General features: G+C 49.7%; 11 protein-coding genes across 11 annotated transcripts; 7 read left to right on the top strand and 4 right to left on the bottom strand.

Moving 5' to 3' along the window:
* Window positions 1-213: 213 nt before the first annotated feature.
* Window positions 214-2,644, top strand: ASPSYDRAFT_62451 (uncharacterized protein; the record flags this gene model as incomplete). Its single annotated transcript, XM_040850129.1, has 3 exons — window positions 214-806; window positions 1,500-1,501; window positions 1,683-2,644. 3 exons carry the CDS (start codon window positions 214-216, stop codon window positions 2,642-2,644), a joined length of 1,557 nt encoding a protein of 518 aa, XP_040696564.1.
* Window positions 2,645-3,357: 713 nt separating this feature from the next.
* Window positions 3,358-5,464, top strand: ASPSYDRAFT_95125 (uncharacterized protein; the record flags this gene model as incomplete). Its single annotated transcript, XM_040853080.1, has 8 exons — window positions 3,358-3,381; window positions 3,437-3,447; window positions 3,504-3,645; window positions 3,719-3,909; window positions 3,965-4,118; window positions 4,192-4,287; window positions 4,345-5,094; window positions 5,150-5,464. The coding sequence occupies 8 exons, from the start codon at window positions 3,358-3,360 to the stop codon at window positions 5,462-5,464; spliced, it is 1,683 nt and encodes a 560-aa protein (XP_040696563.1).
* Window positions 5,465-6,591: 1,127 nt separating this feature from the next.
* ASPSYDRAFT_213268 (sulfatase family protein) lies at window positions 6,592-8,613 on the top strand (the record flags this gene model as incomplete). The annotated part of the gene is made up of 5 exons (XM_040844062.1): window positions 6,592-6,901; window positions 6,956-7,422; window positions 7,477-7,963; window positions 8,016-8,137; window positions 8,198-8,613. 5 exons carry the CDS (start codon window positions 6,592-6,594, stop codon window positions 8,537-8,539), a joined length of 1,728 nt encoding a protein of 575 aa, XP_040696562.1. The 3' UTR covers window positions 8,540-8,613.
* Window positions 8,614-8,801: 188 nt separating this feature from the next.
* On the bottom strand, window positions 8,802-10,469 carry ASPSYDRAFT_51442 (uncharacterized protein). Its single transcript, XM_040848292.1, has 3 exons — window positions 10,255-10,469; window positions 9,729-10,194; window positions 8,802-9,672 (listed from the first exon to the last, which is right to left on the bottom strand). Exons 1-3 carry the CDS (start codon window positions 10,395-10,397, stop codon window positions 9,112-9,114), a joined length of 1,170 nt encoding a protein of 389 aa, XP_040696561.1. The 5' UTR covers window positions 10,398-10,469; the 3' UTR covers window positions 8,802-9,111.
* A 233-nt stretch (window positions 10,470-10,702) lies between these two features.
* On the top strand, window positions 10,703-12,092 carry ASPSYDRAFT_51441 (zinc-dependent alcohol dehydrogenase family protein). The gene has a single exon (XM_040848291.1). It carries the CDS (start codon window positions 10,917-10,919, stop codon window positions 11,937-11,939), a length of 1,023 nt encoding a protein of 340 aa, XP_040696560.1. The 5' UTR covers window positions 10,703-10,916; the 3' UTR covers window positions 11,940-12,092.
* A 228-nt stretch (window positions 12,093-12,320) lies between these two features.
* ASPSYDRAFT_51440 (NmrA-like family protein) lies at window positions 12,321-13,479 on the top strand. The gene has a single exon (XM_040848290.1). The coding sequence runs from the start codon at window positions 12,398-12,400 to the stop codon at window positions 13,355-13,357; it is 960 nt and encodes a 319-aa protein (XP_040696559.1). The 5' UTR covers window positions 12,321-12,397; the 3' UTR covers window positions 13,358-13,479.
* On the bottom strand, window positions 13,410-13,932 carry ASPSYDRAFT_559845 (uncharacterized protein). Its single transcript, XM_040849130.1, has one exon. It carries the CDS (start codon window positions 13,800-13,802, stop codon window positions 13,461-13,463), a length of 342 nt encoding a protein of 113 aa, XP_040696558.1. The 5' UTR covers window positions 13,803-13,932; the 3' UTR covers window positions 13,410-13,460.
* ASPSYDRAFT_51439 (uncharacterized protein) lies at window positions 13,582-14,729 on the bottom strand. The gene has a single exon (XM_040848289.1). It carries the CDS (start codon window positions 14,435-14,437, stop codon window positions 14,063-14,065), a length of 375 nt encoding a protein of 124 aa, XP_040696557.1. The 5' UTR covers window positions 14,438-14,729; the 3' UTR covers window positions 13,582-14,062.
* Window positions 14,730-15,442: 713 nt separating this feature from the next.
* Window positions 15,443-15,973, top strand: ASPSYDRAFT_95120 (uncharacterized protein; the record flags this gene model as incomplete). The annotated part of the gene is made up of 1 exon (XM_040853079.1): window positions 15,443-15,973. One exon carries the CDS (start codon window positions 15,443-15,445, stop codon window positions 15,971-15,973), a length of 531 nt encoding a protein of 176 aa, XP_040696556.1.
* A 637-nt stretch (window positions 15,974-16,610) lies between these two features.
* On the bottom strand, window positions 16,611-18,173 carry ASPSYDRAFT_213255 (uncharacterized protein; the record flags this gene model as incomplete). The annotated part of the gene is made up of 1 exon (XM_040844061.1): window positions 16,611-18,173. One exon carries the CDS (start codon window positions 18,171-18,173, stop codon window positions 16,611-16,613), a length of 1,563 nt encoding a protein of 520 aa, XP_040696555.1.
* A 791-nt stretch (window positions 18,174-18,964) lies between these two features.
* ASPSYDRAFT_36848 (NAD-dependent epimerase/dehydratase family protein) lies at window positions 18,965-19,801 on the top strand (the record flags this gene model as incomplete). Its single annotated transcript, XM_040845480.1, has 1 exon — window positions 18,965-19,801. The coding sequence occupies one exon, from the start codon at window positions 18,965-18,967 to the stop codon at window positions 19,799-19,801; it is 837 nt and encodes a 278-aa protein (XP_040696554.1).
* Between the last annotated feature and the right edge of the window lie 1,372 nt (window positions 19,802-21,173).

The following is a 21,173-nucleotide window of genomic DNA, read 5'->3' as shown; positions in this document are numbered from 1 at the left end:
TCGCCCAATTATGTTCTCATGCACAGGCCCGATTCTCCAAATTAAAAACCTCGGAGGCTGTTCTCGGGGCGCTGAGATGGGACCGTGCGAGTCCATTCCGAACTTGAACCGGACTGAATTAGGGCTAGTTGATGCCTCTCCAATTTCCCTCTATTACTTCCACCACTTTTGCCTTTCAACAAGCATTGTTCTTCCATTTCTTTCACTGTCAACATGTTTTCCATCTTGAGATCTGCAGACCCTCCGCGCACCAGAAATGCTGAGAACAACCCCATCAAGTACGAAGGCGGCCGGTCGTCAGTCACTTTCTCAGCTCCAGGCTCGCACTACATCATGACGCATAGGATCCCTCCAACGAGCAAGGAGAACGGGGTTTCCATTATAGAACCCCCGTTCCACTATCACATCTATCAAGACGAGTTCTTTCATGTCCGGTCCGGCAAAGGGAATTTCTATCGAGGGGTAGAAAAAGAGCCATTCGCCATCTTGTCTGACGAACCAGGCGGCCAGGTTACAGCGTCCGTCAAGGCAGGCAATTACCATCGGTTCGAAAATGCCACCGAGACACAAGACTTGGTTGTGGATATTCACCTGTCACCCGAGTCGTACGAGAACGAGCAGCAGTTCTTCAGGAATTTCTTTGGATATTTAGATGACTGCAAAATGGCCAAACGAGAGCCGAGTATCTTCCAGCTCTTGGTCTTCCTACACAGCGCCGATACGCCTTTGGCTGTTCCGCTTCCATGGGAGTTTCTGGGTCGTGTGGCCAGCAGGATTCTGCTCACATCGGCTGCCTACTGGGGCAGGTGGATTCTTGGATACCAACCGAGCTACGTGGAGTACTACGATGGGAAGAAGTTGAGGTAATTGGAAGGCAAATTTAAGCCACTTTATATAATGGCGCTTTCATATTTGTCCATTCTAGATAATGCAGTCGATAGTCCAGACAATCAAGAGGACGGAGAACAAGAATGTGTAGTTACATACAGGAGACAGCATTGTACCCAAGGATGCCCGAGGAGTTATAATATAATAGAGTCCTTTATCTGCAAAACCGACCGTACACGTTCAAAATGTAGTAGACTGTGTGCTCTCACCTCACTGTAATGCACATTAGATGCGTATGCTCGTTTTGGAGTCTTCTCTGGCTCCATGAGACTCACTTCTGGGCCTTTGGCAAATCTCCGAGCCACCAGCTGCCCGGTCTCGAGCAGAACAGAGGCTTTCCATACAAGGCAGGCCTAAGGGGAAATAATACCAGGTGTGATGGCAAGCAGCATGGGGGCTATTCTGATTCCGAAAACCACCTGGGTCGAGCGGTCGCGTCGAGAAGGAAATCGCATTCTGCGGGGAGAGTCTGTGGAGCGCTAAGTCAGTGTCCCGCATTCTTTTCCGGGCTGTAAGAGGGACCCCAGAGGGGCCCCATCCGTGTTCCGCGAATTCCTCGGACCCAGGGCGTAATGTTAATGCTTTACCGGGCCTGTTTGGCAGTTCTGCAGGGGTACTAATGGCCGAGTCTTCTCCCCTCATTCTCGTGATCAACTGAAACGAGCATCTGCGCTGCTGTTTATTTTTCTGATCAATCACCAGGTCCTGAAGTCTTCTGATCCTGCCTGGTAAAGAAAATAAACGCGTTTTAAACATGACAGAATCGACTTGGACTTCGACCCCATGGGCGATAGTCGGGGACGGGAATGGAGTTTTGCACAAACGACGTGTGCCGTACGTGTCGGACGCAACATATCTTCAAACACTAGACATTTGGATCCCCAATCAAGGTATTGAGGGTCTTGCAACCGCAGCAGATTCCTCCGCCGGAATCCCAACTCGAAAGGGGCCTTGGATCGTCTATATTCACGGTGGTGCCTGGCGCGATCCGCTCGTGGATTCGTCTTCGTTCGAGGCAGCAGCACTCCGACTGCTGGGAAAAACAAGCCAGGAAGAGCGTCCGTCCATTGCTGGAGTTGCCTCTCTGAACTACCGTCTTTCTCAGCACCCTTTACACCCGACGCACCCATCGCCTCCCCGCGAACCTGGAGCTCCGGTCGATGCTGCCCGTACCGCTAAACATCCAGATCACATCCGCGATGTTTTGGCAGGGATATCATACCTACAAAATATTGGAGCCCTCAGGATGGGATATATCCTTGCAGGACACAGTTGCGGTGCGATGCTGGCATTTCAGGCTGCAATGGACCAGAAACGCTGGGGCCTTGACGGCACTATATCACTGCAAAAGCCGCAAGTAATCGTGGGCCTCAACGGGCTCTATGACTTGCCTAGATTTCTTTTACGGCCAGATGAGACACATAAGGACATGGCTCCTATCTACGATGCCTTTACGCGTGGCGCCTTTGGGCCAGACAAGGAGGTTTGGGCTTCTGCCTGTCCCACTGCCGTGGACGACTGGGGAACAGAATGGCCGGAAGGGCGGAAGGTGGTACTCGCTCAGAGCCATACTGATGAGCTAGTTCCATATTCTCAGACAGACCAAATGAAAAGCCACCTCACTTCGCGAGCAGGGACACAGTTGAAAGTCCAGGAGGTAGCGGCTACCGGGAAACACAACGAACTGTGGCAAAGCCCTGAAGAACTAGTACAGATCTTGCTGGCAGTAGTTGAATCCTTTGAAGGGTTAGATTAGGAGAGAAGAGGATTGTGGTATAGCTATAACTGTATTTAATCCGAAGTGTCATTTAAGAAAATTTGAGATACATAGGTCTAGTGATTGAGAACCTAGCGAGCCAACCCTGTGCACTAACCGGTTGAACAGCTACTGGTAGAAGGTTATTTTCCGTGATTTACCAGTTGATATCTTCTATGTAAGCCTAAGCCCGCACTGATCGGCCGTACATTACGACTTTACTTAGTCCTGGGCAATGAACATCTCGGACATGCCGGGACTTCTGGTTCTGGCTGCTCTCAGAGACCCCGCCTTACAACTCGGTTGATTAAACAAAGTTCGCGTCTTTCCATTGCCCCTCTTCTCCGCGTCCCCGCGTTGAGTATATTTGCACCGGAATGGACCCGAAAGGTCGGAACATATTCTAAAGCGCCCGAACTTTCGACGTAGTCGTCCCGAGGTTCGTTCCGAACTACGGGCCTTGAAGATCGGGGGATGATTCTGGCTCGGAACACTGATATCTTACTGACAAGTATATGCGTGGTGATGTAACAAAGGCGGCCCGCCGACGGTGGTCGGACCGTGCATGATGCATTGTTAGGACCTCTAGTCGTGAATGGAAAAGCCAAACTCCGGTGCCTTGCCGATTCATACATTTTGACAGGCATCTATACTGTCCTCCCAGTACTACCTTACAGGTTCTGAGCAGTGGCAGCAGCCTGCTAGCATCCAACATGGAAACAAACTCTGATGAATCCGTACGTTGGCACTACACAGTGGCTTGAATGGAACTTGTGCTAACCCTGACAACAGGTTCGTCGACGGTAAGTCGGCTTAACCAGTTTCTCAACCAGCTGCTTATTCGACCTTCGCGGCCTAGACTCGAAGAGGAGCTTGACATTAAAATATATCCCGGAACGGAAATTATGCGAGATGTGGGATCACATAACTTTATCAAGTCCTCCGCCAACGCCGATGCAGTCCTCGTCCCTCAGCCGTCCCCCAGTCCCCATGATCCCTTGGTAAATCTTGACTCACGGAACTTGCTGCCGGCATGACCTGGAGTCTCGTGATGTGGCTAATTCACTATAATAGAACTGGAATCGCTGGTGGAAATTCGGTGTCATCTCGATTACTACAGCCATGTCCTTTTCGCAGGCTCTGGCGCCCCAGGCCGTGGCCCCGATATATCCTCAGCTCATGGAAACCTTCAACGCGAGCCTTCCTCAGGTTGTGCAATTTGCCGGTGTTGGGATCCTTGTTTTGGGATTCAGCAATTTCTTCTGGTAAGTGGCACCCCTTATAAAACGGGTATATTGGCTGACATTTGCATGCGATGAGGGTGCCCTTGATGATGTCGTACGGACGAAGACCGGTCTTACTTGCTTCAACTGCGCTTTGCATGGCCGCTAATGCCTGGCGTGCGTTAGCTACAAGTTATAACAGTTTCTTGGGGGCGTGCATTCTCAATGGCTTTGCAGCGGGGCCTGCCGAAGTATGACAGGACCTCCACAAAGATGAGAACTGGATAGCGAAGGCGAGGCGCTAACTTGAGCCTCTGATCATAGACCGCGCTACCCCAAATCATCACGGATACTATGTTTCTTCATCAACGAGGCGCCTATCAGACGCTCTATTTCAGCTTCTACTTTGGTGGGCTAATGGTAGGGAAATACTGTCTCCATACATCGAGTGACAAGTATCCTGAGTATAGCTTCTAGGTTGGACCGATCGTCTCCGGGCCAATGGCGCAGCAGGTTGGCTGGCGCAGTTTCTTCTGGTTAAACACCGGTCTTCTGTGCACTATTCTTCTGTTGCTGCTCCTTTTCTGCCCAGAAACGAACTGGAACCGTACTTGTGTCTCGGACACCGAGCAGTCTATCGCTGCGCCTGCCAGAAGCACCGACACTACTGATACAGATGGTCCAGATAAGCCGGAAGTAGTTGAACTCGAAGAGCACATCGAAGTGGCAAGCCCAGAGAAGGCCACGACGGTAGGCAACACCGCGGACGCCGATTCTTGGTTGGGCAAGGGCTACCCCTCGAAGAAGCAGTTCAAGCTGTGGCACCGCGACAATAACGTTGGCTTCCGGAGTCTCCTAATATACGTCTTGACGCCACTGGAGCTTCTGATTTACCCAATCCCTTGCATAGCTTCATTTGTTCTGTCGTGGACTTCAAATTCCATGTTGATTCTACTTCTCACGCAGTCTCAGGCGTTTGCCGGGCCGCCATATAATCTAGGCTCTCGAACAATTGGCCTTTTCAATGTCGCTATTTTGATTGGCACATTCATTGGCCTCGCAACCAATGGGCCCTTTTCTGATTGGGTCTGCATGAAGGCAACTAAGAGAAATCGGGGCATTCGGGAGCCAGAGATGAGGTTACCTGCTATGATCCCATATCTGGTAATTTATATTATCGGAAATTTTGTTGTTGCATTCGGATATCAATACAAGTGGTCCTGGAAGGTAGCACCCGCTGACACAACCTTGTGATATTGGAACCTGACATGATTTCTTTTAGATAATTGTAATTATCGGATATGGTTGTGCTGGTATCCAAGTCGCTACGCTGCCTTCCATCATCAGCACCTACGCTGTCGACAGTTATAAGCCGGTTGCTGGGATGTTATTCGTCACGATTACGATCAACAAGAACCTGTGGGCATATGGACTTACTAAATTCATTACCCGGTGGAGTGAGGACAGTGGGTTTGTTATACCTATCATGATGAATATGGCAATGGCCCTTTTTTTCTGTTCACTCACGATTGTCTTCTACTTCAAAGGAAAGACTTTCAGGAAGTGGACAGCCAACTCTAAGGTCCACCGCATGTAAGCAGTGCTAACAGAGAGGCAAACAGAGTGAATCAGTTAATATTACAATTTTTCTCACTTTCATAAGGCATGTGGCTTCTGGTGGGAGCGTAGGCCTTGCAATTCCCTCTCTCGGGGGGTACTTAGGGTTAGGGGTACAATCCTAACGGCTCATTATTTATAGAATCTCCTATTAAATGTACATATATTATATACAGTAAGTCATATTTTCTCTCTATTCATTACATCCATACACCCTGAGGGGTACCTGGAAATAATTCCTAGAGGACTGAATCTGTGGGTAGAACCTCAACCACCCGTGGGGCGCTTGGATGAGGGTCCAGAGGTTCACCCCACGGGGAAGTGCCAGGTGGTTCATGGTTTTACTCTGCCTTCTAAATTTTTGTTTAGTTATGGTTGGATGAATACCCGAGGCCCTCGCTTCTCTGTCCAGTCAAAGCGGTATGGAAGGCGCGGAAGCCTCCGCCGCTTTTCGGAGATGAATGACGCTATCTAATAAGGTTCCCCATCACCGCATATACAAACAAGTGCGGGGTGGCATAGGGATTTAGTATCAAGCCCACTAGAGTTCCGACAATACGGTTTCATTGCGGGGGTGGGGGGTTGTTCTCCCTACCATTGCCGGGAATTGTGGCCCATAGTTGGGGTAAGTGGCAAAAGAAATAGGCGCCCGAGGAGGCCTGGGAGGCTGAGATGGATTGGAGAGCGGAATTTAGAGTCAAGAATAAGGTTCCTCACGCAGCCTGTCATGTTTACCTACCAATTAGCTTCCCTTGGTCCTGGACACTACCATGGTATACTCTGGATTCCCCGCTAAACCCCAGACTTCTCGTCCGAGGCTTGACCCACAAGTCCGCGGAGTAGGTAAAGGGCGGAATAGACAAACGACAATCATGTAGTATGGTCGTAACTGCCGTTTAATTTTCTGTCATAGCCGATGGAATTACCCCAAAATGGGGTCCCATGGCTACATTGGTCCCGATTCCTAGAGATAGGCTCCGAGGTGGAATTAAATACGTAGGTGAGCGCTGATATAGCATTGCCACTATAAATCGCCGTCAGGACCCCGGAAATCAGGTGAACCATACTGAGAAACCGAAATACGTTTGGTTGACGGCCATCTTCACCATGAAGCTCTCCAACGTCGTCGCGCTAGTCAGCTTGCTGACCACTTCAGGGGCTGCTCCCTCCCAGCAAGACCGTTCTCGAGGGAGGCCTTCGAAGAACCCCAACTTTCTCTTCATCCTTGCAGACGACCTAGATAATCAAATGAACTCTCCAGCCTACATGCCCAAGACTCTAAGTCGCGTCAAAGACAGAGGCGTTGAACTTGCCAATCACTTCGTCACGACAGCCTTGTGCTGTCCCTCTCGGGTCGCTCTATGGACTGGCCGTCAGGCCCATAACACCAATGTCACCGACGTGAACCCTCCCTGGGGTGAGCAAACCCCGATAATCCCACTAGCGCGCATACGGAAGCTAATGCTCTTAGGCGGGTACCCTAAATTCGTTTCCCAGGGATTCAACGATGACTGGTTCCCTGTATGGATGCAGGATGCTGGATATAACACCTATTACACTGGAAAGCTCATGAACTCTCATAGCCTTGAGACGTATAATGATCCGTTTGTTAAAGGGTTTAATGGGTCCGACTTTCTTCTTGACCCGTACACCTACTCCTACTATAATTCTACCTATCAACGCAACCAGGACCCACCAAAGAGCTACGAGGGCCACTACACGACGGATGTGATTACTGAGAAGAGCATGGGGTTTCTTAATGACGCCCTTGAGAGCGACCGGCCATTTTTCTTTACTGTCGCTCCAATCGCTCCGCATTCCAATGTTGACAACTTGGAAGATTTTGCTGTAATGACAGAAGCAATTCCGGCTCCCAAACACCGTCATCTCTTTAAAGATGTCAAGCTGCCGCGGACACCCAACTTTAACCCAGTCGATGTAAGTTCAGAATCTAAATCGAAACCCTCGTTCACAAACGCTAATCTGCTCTAGAGCACCGGAGTCAGTTGGGTCAAGACTCTGGAACGTCAGAACCAGACTGTTGTTGAATATGAAGACCACTTCTACCGTCAACGTCTACGAGCTCTGCAGAGCCTTGACGAGTTAGTCGATGTTCTTCTTGATCGCCTAGAGGAAAGCGGTGAAATTGATAATACCTATATTATCTTTTCTTCTGACAACGGATACCATATTGGCCAGCATCGTATGCCCCCAGGAAAATCCACTGGCTTTGAAGAAGATATCCGTGTCCCGTTCTACATACGTGGGCCCGGTATTCCTGAGGGCGAGTCCGTTACTAGCACTACAACACATATTGATTTAGTTCCTACATTCTTCGAGCTGGCCGGAATTCCTCTCCGCGAGGACTTTGATGGAACCCCCGCACCCATTAGGCAAGGGACAGCAGGAACCAAACATGAGCATGTTGCAGTGGAATTCTGGGGCGATGTGGGTTTCGAGGGGGAGTTTTCACGCATTGGTGGGTACTCTACTCCTCCCCTGGTTGAGAGGAGATGAATTAACCTGCAAAGGCATTGACGCCGACACCCACTTGCTCAACAATAGCTATAAGTCGGCGCGTATCCTCAGCGAAGAGTACAATCTCTACTACGCCGTTTGGTGCACCAACGAGCATGAGCTTTACGATCTTTCGGTATGTCTCCCGTCCCTTCGTGCATGATGTTCTATAAAAGACAACACTAATATCCCCTAGGCGGATCCGTACCAAATGAAGAATCTCTACTCTGCAGCCAAGCGTACAAACGATCGCTATCTTGGACGCCCGCTACAAGCAGTACAGGACCGCCTTGATGCTCTGGTCCTGGTTTTACAATCCTGCCAGGGACCCACCTGCATTAAACCCTGGAGCGTTATCCATCCTGATGGATCAGTGCAGAATTTGAAGGACGCATTGTCGCCAAAGTATGACAAATTTTATGAGGCACAGCCCAAGGTATCTTTCGAATCGTGCCTGGATGGTTACATCATTTCGAATGAGGGACCACAGGTCGGCCTCCAATACCGGAATGGATTGAGCTGGGAGGCTTGGACATGATTTTGAGTGTTAGAGTTTTGGACAAGTCTAGAACAGATGCGAGCCACCTGGAACATGTAATGGCCTGATTAAGCAACATGGGTTCGTACTAGACCTCTTGATTCGTGTGTTGTGTGATGTAGATCGGTGGTATTCATCCTCACGCCACTCGCTCAACTCGGTCCTGGATGGAAGTCGGGAGAATTGTGATCCAGAACTCTCAATCCTACACCGATACAATCGTACAGTTTGAGTGGGAAAAGCCAATGTAAAGGGCACTGTGGGAATAGTTCATGCTGAGTCGACATACAGTAATCAGGGCCGTATTGAGCTCGTACTAGGTCCAGTACTCCATACATCCTGCAAGATATTATATACGTATCTGAGAAACAGCACGATAAAGGTCCACATTCAATACAGGATTGAAGCAGCCCTCAGCTCCTTCCTCCATATTGTACACAGTGTCAGATTGTATTCAAGTCCATGCTCGTTGCTTTAAAAGCGTGATCCATTTAGTATGGCGATAGATGCAGATACACTTACGCTTACCAACAAGGCGCTCCATGTTGCAGCTTATGGGATGCAACGCTCCTTCAGCACATCTCCAAGACAAGCGCCGAATTTGATATCCATTCATCTTTCATTGTGTCATCCAGCCTGTGACGGAAGACATCCTCTGTAGCTGCGTATTCCCAGCCCGCTTTGTCTACAGCGTTCCACAACCGAGTGTTCCTTGGTAACGGGAATTGCAAATCCTGTGCTCGAAGCCGCCTCCTTGATCCCCGTATTATATCACAGTCGGCGGTCCCACTCCGCTGCTCGCTGCACAGCTTGCAGACTCTATATAGTGCTATATTAAATCGTTTCACTTCTTCGATACTTACCCAGACGTACGCCGGGAGATCACTGTCACAATACCGCGCTAGCATGTTTGGATAATGTAGCATGCCCAGCCTTTTGCAACTCTCGACAAGCCCATCAAGGAGATTGGTATCAGCCGGCGATAGACAGGGTTTCAGGTCTAGACCCAGCACTCCGCCGCCGCCTTTATATAGAATAGCGAATATTATATGGAGCAGAATAGCCTGGTATGTCGGGATAGGCCAGAAACAGGAGCTGCATGCCCCTTCTGAATTGGAAGCGTCCCATTGCTCCTGCGTTCATGGTTAGTCCGGGTGACTGCTCTAGGATGGGATAGTCGGTCACATACCGTTTGTTCGTGTATAGCAGAGCTGAGGACATCATGCAGAGCAATCGCCCTTGACTGTGCATTGTCTTCATTGCTTAACCATAAACCAATAACATTGATTGACTGGATAAGTAATGGCGCGTCGTCATATTCGCGAAACGAGCCTTGGTGAATGAATGGCCAGTATGGATGGAAAAGTTTGAAGTACAGATCAACGTAGCGCCTTTCCTTTCCAGAGCCGCTTCTGTTTGATTCCGCGGGAGCATTATGAGATATTGCTGCCTCCGGGCTACGAACGTGGCCGATTTGCTGTACTTCAGCGTTTTGGCACCATAGAGAACATTGTATCCCGCGCCGGAGACAATTGCTACATGGTGGCCCTCCTTCGCATCGAGCCTTCTGTACCCGGCAGCCTGTACATGCGTGTTTGATGAGAGCAGGTTCCGTTATTCCATGCACCTTCCGCATATGCCGCCGGAGCGTGTCCCTGAAATACCGCTATTAGCACTACTGTGTTTCGCCAATTTGGGGTGAGAATCATGCGTACCGTCGCCCAAATTCCTGGCCACAAGTCGTACACTTGAACACCTGGTTTTGGGAATGTTGAGCCTCGTGGCGACGACGATGCTCCTTCCGCCGATAGCTCGCCCTACAGTGTGGAAACCGACATATAAATGGTTCCGAGTTCATTTTTCTGATGCTGAGACTATCGTGGAACCCAGCGGGCTGCAGGGCATCACATGCATGAGAGAGGCTCGTCTGTCGGTTCGGAGGAGAGTGGGTGGTCCGTCAAAGGGTGGGATTCCCGCTCCCGGAGAGCCCGCCCCCGGAGCGCCCACCTGCTGCAAAATCTCGAAATAACTGACATATTCCAGGCCCGCACTTGACTAATACGCTGGAGTTGACTAATTATTCGTCCCACTGTGGCCCGCTTTCACCGCGAAAACATGGAACTGATGTACAAGGGAGACAGTATTAGTTCGCATCCTGAACTGAAGTACCCAAGTTGATTATTAACTACGTGACGCAAGATGATGCCGGTACTCTATCGAGAACAGAGGTCCTCGCAATATAAATAGATGCCTTGTAGGTTAATTTTTACCTCCAAGCTCTTGCTGACCATCGCGGAATTCTCCGTAAATTTCAATCGAGCCAAACCGGAAGAAACCGTCCTGTTCATTTGAAGCCATTGGTTATCATCCAACCACCATGACAATGAAAGCAGTACGCCTTGTCCAGGCCGGAACCAAGGCCAACCCCGAGGTCCGCGACGAACCTCTACCATCCCCATGCAAACACGAAGTCCTGATTCGGGTACACGCCGTTTCCCTAAACTACCGCGACACGGCCGTATTGAGGGGCGAGTACCCCGCGAAAACCAAAGTTGATGTGATCCCCATCTCCGACGGTGCTGGCGAGGTCATGGAAGTTGGACCGGGAGTCACACGAGTGAAGCCCGGTGATCGGGTCGCAGTCAGCTGCTGCACAAACTGGATCGGCGGCCCATTTACCGCGGAGTACCATTCGGCCGCCGTCGGGTTCGCTATAGACGGGATGCTGGCGGAGTCCGTGATATTCAATGAACAGGCGCTTGTTCATATCCCCGACTACATGTCCTATGCAGAGGCTGCCTCCCTCCCCTGTGCGGCGGTTACGGCGTGGACAGCCCTGAACAAAATTGAGGCGCTGCAGCCGGGTCAGACCGTGCTGGTCCAGGGTACTGGCGGAGTCTCGCTCTTTGCTTTACAGTTTGCCAAGGTCTTTGGGGCGCGCGTCCTCGCGATTACCTCGTCTGACGAGAAGGCTGCCCAGCTGAAGGAGTTGGGCGCTGATGCAGTTGTGAACTACAGGACCTGTGCGGATTGGGACCGCGAGATTCTTGCCCTGACCAACGGAAAGGGGGTTGATCGGGTGATAGAAATCGCCGGCGAGAAGACTATTGTCAAGTCCGCGGCGTCGTCTAGGATTGGGGGTATAATCTCGGTCATTGGGTTTGCGAGCGGTTTTGGCGGCGGGCTACCGCCCATCGATATTCTCTCTCGTGGTCTAACGGTGACTGGAACAGCGATTGGCTCAAGGCTGGATTTCGAGGCAATGCTTGCGGCGATGGCGAGGCACGAGGTTCGGCCTGTTATTGATCGGGTGTATCCTTTCTCGGAATACGGTGAGGCTTACCGGAGGCTGGAATCTGGACAACAGGTCGGCAAGGTTGTCATCCAAGTCACGGATTAAGCGGCTGAGTCTCGTCGCATGTATAGTCGGTAGTTCACTATCTACTTTGGGACTCGATATCTGATAGTTTCGTATGATACGCGCCATAGTGGAAACGCACCCTTCGACGCGAGAATTGGGATTACGTATACCATCCTCTTGAAAAGAATTCCCCCTAGACGTCTCCATTCTAGTGAAATAAAACTGTTTCCAAACGTCTACGCATCTTAAACGACGACCGCGATGTTTTCCCCATCAGGCTCCCATTCCCATAACCAGATTGATAATCTACTCTGTAGATACTCAGCGGAGAGCCCACTCGATCCGGACATCCCACCCCGGAGCGCCCACTGACCCAATCATGATTCAAGAACACACGTCACAGGTACGTTTTTACTAAGCTGGTTGTAAGGATATAACTTCACGGACAGCCAGGTGTATTGGGCTTTCCCAAATAACAGAATAATCTTCCTTCGAACATGGCCCCAACTATCCTCATCGCCGGCGCAACTGGGAACACTGGTCGCAGTGTCACCGAAACTCTGCCCAGGCTGCTCAAGACCAACAAGGCCTTATCTGAGCACCGAATCCTTGCTCTTACGCGCTCTCTGGACTCTCCATCTGCAAAGAAGCTAGCCACGCTCCCTGGAGTCGAGATAGTCGAAAAGAACTGGGTCGAAACAACCCCCGAGTGGCTCCGAGAGAACGAGGTTGTGAGGGCCTTCATCGCGTCGCACAATAACCCCAATCAATTCGCCGAAGAAACCACCTTCCACGTTGCGGCGCTGGAAGCCAATGTCAAGTACGTGGTGCGGATATCAACTACCGCCGCGGCTGTTCGCCCAAACTCCCGTGCGTACTACCAACGCGCCCATTGGGCAATCGAGGCTCTACTGAGTACCCCGGAGTTCGAAAGCATGCAGTGGACGTCGCTGCAGCCCAATATCTTCTCTCAATACTACCTCGCTCCTGCCATTGAATTTATCCAATGCTACCGCCAAACCGGAAAGCAGGGGACTCTGAGGCTGATGGGGTCGGAGGGTGGCCCTGTAGGTATCATTGACCCGGACGATGTTGGGACATTTGCTGCGCATCTCCTGGCGGCTGAAGATCCTGCTGTGCACAACAGAGCGAAATACATCCTCAACGGGCCGGAGGATATCACCGGGGCGCAGATTGTCGAGATGGTTGAGCAGCACACAGGTACCAAAGTCGAGCATTGTATCTTCAGGGACGTCTCATTCCTCGATTCGTACTACGAGCATAACTTTGCGAAAACTGGGGAGTCAAAGAACGTTATCTTGTCTCTTAAGCGTGCGTTAGGCCCAGTATGGGACGGGAAATGCACTTCTTCCACGACTAGCAAGGAAGTATTGGAGATTGCAGCACCCCGGCATACACCAATTAATGTTTTGAACAGCATGTTAGGCGAGCAATGAAGTACAATATTATCCTGCAATAATACACTTCTTCGGCATTACTGTACTTTCATTGATACTGAAGCACTTTTCCAGTAGCGCCCCATAGCGTGTCTGGGCGCGCCTACCGATGTAACCTCTCCCTTGGTTCTAGTGTCTGCTGGTGTACTGCTTCTGCCTCCTTGAACTTTATTTGATATTTAGCTCTGATTCCACTTACTGCAGTACGCAGCTCAAGACGTGGATGGTTAAACACCGTTGTGTGATGGAAACGTTGACCATGAATGTCCTTACTAAGGTGGTACTGGAACGCGCCATCCGTTCCATCATGAGGCGCACTCACCACCACTTCGCCTAGTCGAATATCATGCTTCATAGGCACAACCCCACCAATACCAACCATCCGGCCATTCCGAACATTGAGAAAGCTGTATATCATGTCATTTGCGGCAGCTGTTGCAGACATAGTGCCGTATTCCGCATCAGGCAAGACACCAATGACAACATTATGTTTCCCAATTCTTGCCAATGTGCAATGGTTATTTTCATCAGCAGCAGCAGTGAGATATGAACTGCTTCGGACCCAAACAGACAGCCCTAACCACAACCATTCAGAATTTTGTGACCATCATGTATTTGCTTGCCTACTCCATATATTTCAGTATTCCTCTGTCACCCACAATGCACTCCCGCGCGCTCCTAAGTCTCTCAATCTTCCCATTGGCGTCAGCAATCTGCCCAGGCTACACCTACGCCTTCTTCAACACCAACGATGGCTGGTTTTATACGGCTAATACCGCCTGCAGCGCGGCCTGGTCGAGCAACAACTGACCGAATGTACGTACTTGTGGGTACTGGGCCTGCTCCCACAGTGGCTCTGTTAATGCTGTGAAAGTCAACGGCCTCTGGTATAACTGCCGTGATGACGCCAACAAGGGTAACTGCGGACCGGAGAATGGCTTTACGCCTCCACCCCAGCTTGCCAATCGCTTGCCCGAGAGTTGATATCGGAATGATGGAAACAGAAACCCGAAAGAAGGTCTTATCGGAAAGCGGCAGGCGGACCCTATTAGCGATACGAACTCGCTTCTTGACCGTCATGTGGAGGAATATGAACAAGCGGGTGGCCAGGATCTAACTGCGTTGCGGTCCCGACAGGAGGCGGAGATGGAACAGGCGATGAAGCGGGAGGTTGAGGCCACGGCTTTCGACAACTAGCAAATGTTCTTATGGTTATTCAGATTGCTAGTGTAGCAGTACAAATTTCGTGGACTGGGAATTCCAGAGCCAACTCTTGTAGATTACATGTCATCTCACGTTACTTGCGAAATTTTGAGTATCCTCTGCTCTTCTTCCTTTGACGAGTCGATGGGTCCTATCACGAATGTCAAACACGATTAATAATATACATTGTACTTAAATTATTACAGTACGCTACATAGGGCATGTACCTCTGGCATGCGATGCCCTGAGCTTGGCCAATCCCGTTACGAAGGTGCAGAAGGCCTAAACGCGGATCCCATTTACATATGTCGGATGTCCAGGTTTGCGAGACCTCCAAGAAAAATTATCTACTATCTCGGCTGTGTAATAAGAGGCCCAGATAAGGCCCTGACATGGGAGACCTGATCGTCATACTTCTTGACTTCTGTTGATTGTCAAAACCTTGCGAGGGCCCCCACAAAAGTCTGCATCGTGTCGGCTGTGTTGAGCGCCGGAGCCCGCATGAGGCTGGTCAAGTGTCGATCATTCTTATTTAGTGTGCCTAACAGGGTTTAAGAAGCTTGGGACCTTGCGAGGTCTCCACCAGTAGGCGCCTGTAAGTCGGCTATATCGAGAACGGTGCCCGATGTGGGTTGCCTAACCGTCAATCTTCTTCAGCTCTGGGAAACGCTGCCAATATAGCGATACTGTCTCCTGAAGACATGCAACATTGTACCATACGCCAAGGGATCTAATGTCGTCCGATGACGTTGTGTCCCGCCTAATATCAATTATGCAGTATAAAAGGAGGTGGTTCAGACCTGGGTAGAGCCATCTTTTAGGTATTCCCAGATATATACCAAACCTCAAAACACCGAAAGAATTGCGATTTACTTACTCAAGATGCATTATTCAACTCTTCTATCACTTCTCCCTCTCCTTCCCCTCGCCTCAGCAATCTGCCCGGGCTACAACTATGCTTTCTTCAATGACGACGATGATCCCATGTTCTACACGACAACCACCGACTGTGTAGTTGTTAAAGGAGAACCATGCACCAACGTCTGCATGTGCGAGTGGTGGGGCTGTGGCCCTGCTGGCTCTGTCAACTCTGTCAAGGTCAATGGCCTCTGGTATACATGCCGTGATGATCCCAACAAAGGCAAGTGTGGGCCGAATGAGATGTCTCAGGTTGCGAACAACGCTCCCGAAAGCTGCTGTCGCAATGATGGCCAGCGGAACTTGCTGGAGGGACGCATCAGCAAGCGTCATGCGAGTGTCATTGAGGAAACCAACACGATCCTGGATCGCCATGTGGACGAATATGAGCACGCGAGGAGGAGTGGGTACGACCTGGATGTAGTGCGCCGTCAACAAAAAGCAAAGGTTGCAGAGGCCATGAGACGAGAGGAGGCAGTCGCAAACTTGATTTAGATTTTAACCTGAGCTCTACCAGGGAAAGTGTTCGTCTGTCTGCTTGGTCTTTGGTTCCCCTGGAGGAGTCAGCGAGCATGCGAATGATTAAATATTGCATTGCATGTACATAAATACACTTCTGTCAATCCTCCGTCAATGTATTAACAAGTTAGCCACGAGCCGCTCCCCCTCGTCGATACCGTGGCTCAGCTTATTCTGGAAGGAGACAGCAGCAACAGGGAAAAATGTGAACGTCCAACCAGTTAGCACTTCTGGCAAGATGGAAGTTCTCAACATATCCCAAAATACAGGACCCACAGGCGGCATGGAGTTGTAGAGCGACTGCATGCTGTGGTATAACGTCCTTGGCCTCAGGAGCTCTTGTACATATTTTGAAATTCAATTTATTAGAGTAGCTAACGCTAGGTATAAAAATAGGGTACAGGCTAAACTTTCCAACTTCGGTATCTGCATTAGGGTAGGCTAACCAGCTACTCTACTCTGGACCCAGAGCTATATATCTTCACCGGCTAATCAAGTAGTTGTACTATATTGGCTAGCCTAATACGGAATCGCATAGCACATATTCAGTACGTTGAATATCAAATTCTTTTCTGTGCCTCAACTTCATCACCGGGAGCAGTCGTACTGCGACTTAAGCTGGTTTCCACTCATAGTGGTGCCGACCCTTCGCAGCCCGCCCAGGATCTTCCCCCGGAACACCAGGCTTATCATAAGAATGAGCGCCAAAGTAGTCCATCTCTGCTTCCATGAACTTGGTGGGAAGATTCGTGCCCCCGATATACTTCATATACTCCAGCGTAGATGAAATGGCTGGTAGATAGTGATCCACGCTAATACCTGCGGCGACAACTTCTTTAATTGCACCGTAATTGTGCTGCAATTCTCCGGCGACACGATCCAGGGCCTTCACATTAGTGAGTTGCTGATTTCCGCCCTCGTCCAACAATGGCTGAAGCATGTCGGCGATGTATTCAGACTGGATGATGCATCCGCCGCGCCAAATCTTGATGCATTTCCCAAGTTCGATATTCCATCCTTCGTCAATAGATGCACGGGAAATAAGCTCTAACCCCTGGCAAAATGAAGCGAGGAATGCGCAGTACACCGCGCGGCGAAGCTGTTCAATGACCACCTCCCTTTTGTCCACTCCAACCAGGGGCTTGGGTGTTGGCATTGAGAGCTTCTGAGCTACCTTAAGTCGCTCCTCTCGGTTACCAGAAGTTATACGGAAGTATAGGCCTGCTGCAAGGGTTGGACACGAGACGTGCCGTAAGGCGGACTCCATAATGGACCACGTCGGTGTTCCTTCGCTGCTGTCATCGTCTTGCACGACTTTATCTAGGATATCGTCAAGCACATAGCCACCAGCTCCGCTTGCACCTTCTCCTTTCCGATCTCCTTGGGGAGTCTTCGTCATCCTGCATATATCGGCGCCAATTTTCAGCAGATAGGTCGTGCGGAGTTCACCATCTTCGTTCCATTTCGTAAAGACATCACCGATCTGATCGTAGCTGAGGCCCAGCCCGGTAGAAAGGAAAGCCCACGCTTCACAAACCGCGGACATCATACCCACCTCTATACCGTTATGGACCATCTTGACGTAATGTCCTGCGCCACAAGGTCCCATATTAGCAACGCATGGTTCACCAGTCTTCGGGTCCTTTGCTGCATAGAGGTTCAGAAGCGGCAGAACCCTGTTTATTGCCTCTGGGTCTCCCCCGGGGGACATGCTTGGTCCGTGCCGTGCGGATTGGTAGCCGCCCGAGACACCCGTACCAATCCAGCTCACACCGATTCCATCGCACTCCTTTTGCCGGCGTTCAGTGTTTCGATAGTTCTCATTGCCCCCGTCGAGAATAATATCACCTTCCTTCAGCTTGGGTTTGATCTGACTTAGGACCGAATCAGCAGGATGGCCGTGCGTGATGGAAAACATGAACAATTTGCGTTGTCCTGGTTCGTCGAGACTGCGGGTGAACTCGTTGATATCATGGAATGTCTCGATCTTCCCTTTCGAACGCTTCACGTTGTGGAGTTGCTCTTTGAATGTATCGATGTTTTCCCCTTTGACGTCCCAGATGGAAACCTGGAGACCTAGCTCAGAGAACGCAAATGCCATCATGGAACCCATAGTCCCGGCACCGACGATGCCAATTCGCCGAAAGTCTTTGACTGCTTCAGGCGTGTCTGACATGGTTGCTGTCAAAATTGCTATCCAAAACCTTAGTAGTGCTCCATTATCATATCCATCTAGCAAACCACAAGGAACCGCCAACATATTATATTCCTGTTTGGGTTGGGCAGAATTACACTAAAATGACGCCATGAAGTACGAAGTCCACGGAGAAGCCATTCTCAAAGCTAGAGGATACGGAGACCACGGAGAAGCTATTATCGGTGATTTCATTCTGTACACATTACTTGGTATCCGCGGGACATGTTTTGCAGGCGTCATATCCATGGATAACTCAGTCTGCCCAGTAAACACATCTTTATTTACCGCTCATCTGTTGTTCCCAGTAATGATTGGTGAATAACCTTTTAGTATCACTCAAGCACCCCAGCGAACAATGATTATATTATTTGGAGTGAAGTACCTTCTACGGTATGTCAGGTTAACTAAAATATGAAGCGTGGATATAATACACTGACTGGTTATTAGTATGGGCCCGGTCTTTCTATTCTAACCATCATTTGTATAGAGTAAAATAGTATGGCTCGCAGCTTCCGGTGGAACTTAAGTGTAGATAACTAAAATGAACGTGTCATGACGTGGGAACCTGAGTTCAGGCCGTCTTGACCAGGTTAGCCTTTTACGACAAACGTCTGGATCACTTATATATAACGGGGACGGTACTCCATTCGCTGTTCAATATCGAATTAACAACTGCTGGCGTGGCAGTACCAGTTGTGAATTGACTCCCACACCATCCGCATTCTTATCTCTTGCTTACCTTGCCTACTTGCATTGTCAATATTGTCAAAATGAAAATTGCTATCACTGGAGCTCGGGGAACGGTAGGCAGAGCTCTCGTCAAGGCCTGTGCAGAGGCCGGCCATTACACTGTTCAAATCAATCGTACCCCCCAGGAATACGATGGCACCCCCAACTCGGAGATGCGAACAGCGGACGTAGCGAGCGACTACAACGCCACTCTGGAAGCTTTTAAAGGTTGTGATGCGGTTATCCACCTTGCCGCTATTCCTGACCCAGTTGGAAAGGATGATTGGAAAGTCCATAATAATAATGTCAACTCAGCTTTTAATGGCTTCCATGCTGCTGGATCGTTAGGAATACGAAGACTCTGCTATGCCTCCTCGGTAAATGCGGTTGGACTTTCATACTCTCAACAACCACTGCATTTTGATTACTTCCCAATCGACGAGGCGGCTCCTCAGCGTCCAACAGATTCGTATGCGCTCGCAAAAGAAGAGGCAGAGTACCAAGCTCGGTCATTTGTGCACTGGTTCCCTGAAATGAGCATCGTCTGTATGCGTATTCATGAGGTTGCGCCCTTGAAGGATGTTCAGCGAGAGCATCAAGAAAATTGGGAAGGCTCGGCTGTTAGACAACTATGGGGTTGGGTACACCCTACTGCAGTCGCGAGAGCCTGCCGCCTTGCTGTTGAGAAACCGGTAAACGGCTGTGAGATTCTCAATATTGTTGCGCCGAAGACTACGCAAGAAACACCATCGGAAAAACTAGCAAAAAAATACTTCCCTGAGACGGAGATTCGAGGTGACATGTCGGGGAACCAAGCGTTTTGGACCACCGACAAGGCAAACAGGGTGTTGGGATGGACGCATGACGAAAAGGAGTGAATACAAAGAGACTCCTTGAAGACCTAGTCCGGTTAGCTGGCTTGGAAAATAAATGCGGCGATTCCTCGCTGCAGGACGCTATTGAGGAAGGTTAAACACGTTGAACCGCTTGGAAGATCTGTTACAGCCAGCCGCTGTTGAGGGTTTTGAAGTTGGCTAGATTGGGAATTTCTTTGCTTGAGCGACGTGATTGCAGGGAGTTCTTTCTGTGGGGAAATATCAACATTTTCGACGGGCATGATAATTTTCTGACGCAGATTACAGCCGGCGCCCAAGACCGTCTGGAGTTTTAAAAATCAAGGGATAAACCGATCGCAAAAGTCTGCGTATTTGAGAATGAGAATGAGGAATAACGCATGGGCCACTTGCTTTAGCCGGGAATAGATGCGAATAGTATGTAGTGAAAAGCAACTGGAACTCCAAGTCAATTGCTCTGGCTGTCTAACAAGGATATATTAAGCTTGACCTTTTTTACAATACCTTTGCTTGCTTCACCGACGGAAAGTTTACAGCTTCCGCGTATCAAACGAGAGGCGCATAATCACTGGTTGACTTTAGTTGCTGATCATGAAACTGAACATGCAACCCCATTAAGCAATATGGTAGCTGAGGTCGGCCCTAACCGATGATGCTCTGGCTGAATTTCGGGGTGTTCCCATTAAACCCTCTGCCGACGAACGTATAGCGCAGAGCTATGGATACTGTTAGATCGCGACAAATGAATGAGAAGGTAACGACCAGAAGATTCGATGCAGTGCTCATGCTAGTTCGGTTCGTGACGGCATGGAAATTTAAACCAAGTCCGCGGGAGTTTCAACATGAGTGTCCGCGGAGTTGAGTCTCCGCGGAGCCAGGGACGCTGTATTTGACAGAGCCTTTCGTAAGCGGCGCTACAGCAGGCCTGAATAGTTGAAGTAAAATAGAGAATGTTGTATAACACTACATATTCCTGGGCTTGTATAGTGGTATAGTGCATCAGGCAAAGCCTTTTACACAAGACGCTATTGGGCAGGTTCCGTAACATCTACGATTTATATTATGTTTACTAGAACTTTAAGGTGCGGTTAGGAACAATATCAGTTCACCAATATGCATGACGTTGACATGACATACTGTATTTCCGCCCAATAATTCAGGAGACAAGCTCGAAAGCGTTTAAATTGCTATGCTTGTCAGATTCAGTTTGGTTTCGACGGCCCCGAAGTTGGGAAGTATTTGTCTGGGCCAAACCAGTTGCTTCTGGAGTAATAATCACAATCATTGCTCAGAAGTCTCAATGACCTACAGATGAAACGTATTCGTTAGTTCTCTATTTCAGCTTGGCTAAGTCTTCGGATTATATTTCATTTCTCGATAGATCGGATTCAACACG

Source organism: Aspergillus sydowii, assembly GCF_001890705.1.
Source record: "Aspergillus sydowii CBS 593.65 unplaced genomic scaffold ASPSYscaffold_18, whole genome shotgun sequence".
NCBI lineage: Eukaryota > Fungi > Ascomycota > Eurotiomycetes > Eurotiales > Aspergillaceae > Aspergillus > Aspergillus sydowii.
Note: the sequence above shows the minus strand (reverse complement) of the source record. Positions and strands in the feature narration are given on the sequence as shown.

What these genes read in the sequence shown, in the direction of transcription:
- ASPSYDRAFT_51440 (XM_040848290.1), top strand. Translation starts at nt 12,398, where the DNA reads ATGGCCCCAACTATCCTCATCGCCGGCGCAACTGGGAACACTGGTCGC.
- ASPSYDRAFT_559845 (XM_040849130.1), bottom strand. Translation starts at nt 13,802, where the DNA reads ATGTCTGCAACAGCTGCCGCAAATGACATGATATACAGCTTTCTCAAT.
- ASPSYDRAFT_51441 (XM_040848291.1), top strand. Translation starts at nt 10,917, where the DNA reads ATGACAATGAAAGCAGTACGCCTTGTCCAGGCCGGAACCAAGGCCAAC.
- ASPSYDRAFT_51439 (XM_040848289.1), bottom strand. Translation starts at nt 14,437, where the DNA reads ATGACGGTCAAGAAGCGAGTTCGTATCGCTAATAGGGTCCGCCTGCCG.
- ASPSYDRAFT_51442 (XM_040848292.1), bottom strand. Translation starts at nt 10,397, where the DNA reads ATGAACTCGGAACCATTTATATGTCGGTTTCCACACTGTAGGGCGAGC. An exon ending in GGCCAGGAATTTGGGCGACG is followed by an intron (nt 10,195 to 10,254) that starts GTACGCATGATT and finishes GCGGTATTTCAG; the next exon opens with GGACACGCTCCGGCGGCATA. An exon ending in CTGCTATACACGAACAAACG is followed by an intron (nt 9,673 to 9,728) that starts GTATGTGACCGA and finishes CCATGAACGCAG; the next exon opens with GAGCAATGGGACGCTTCCAA.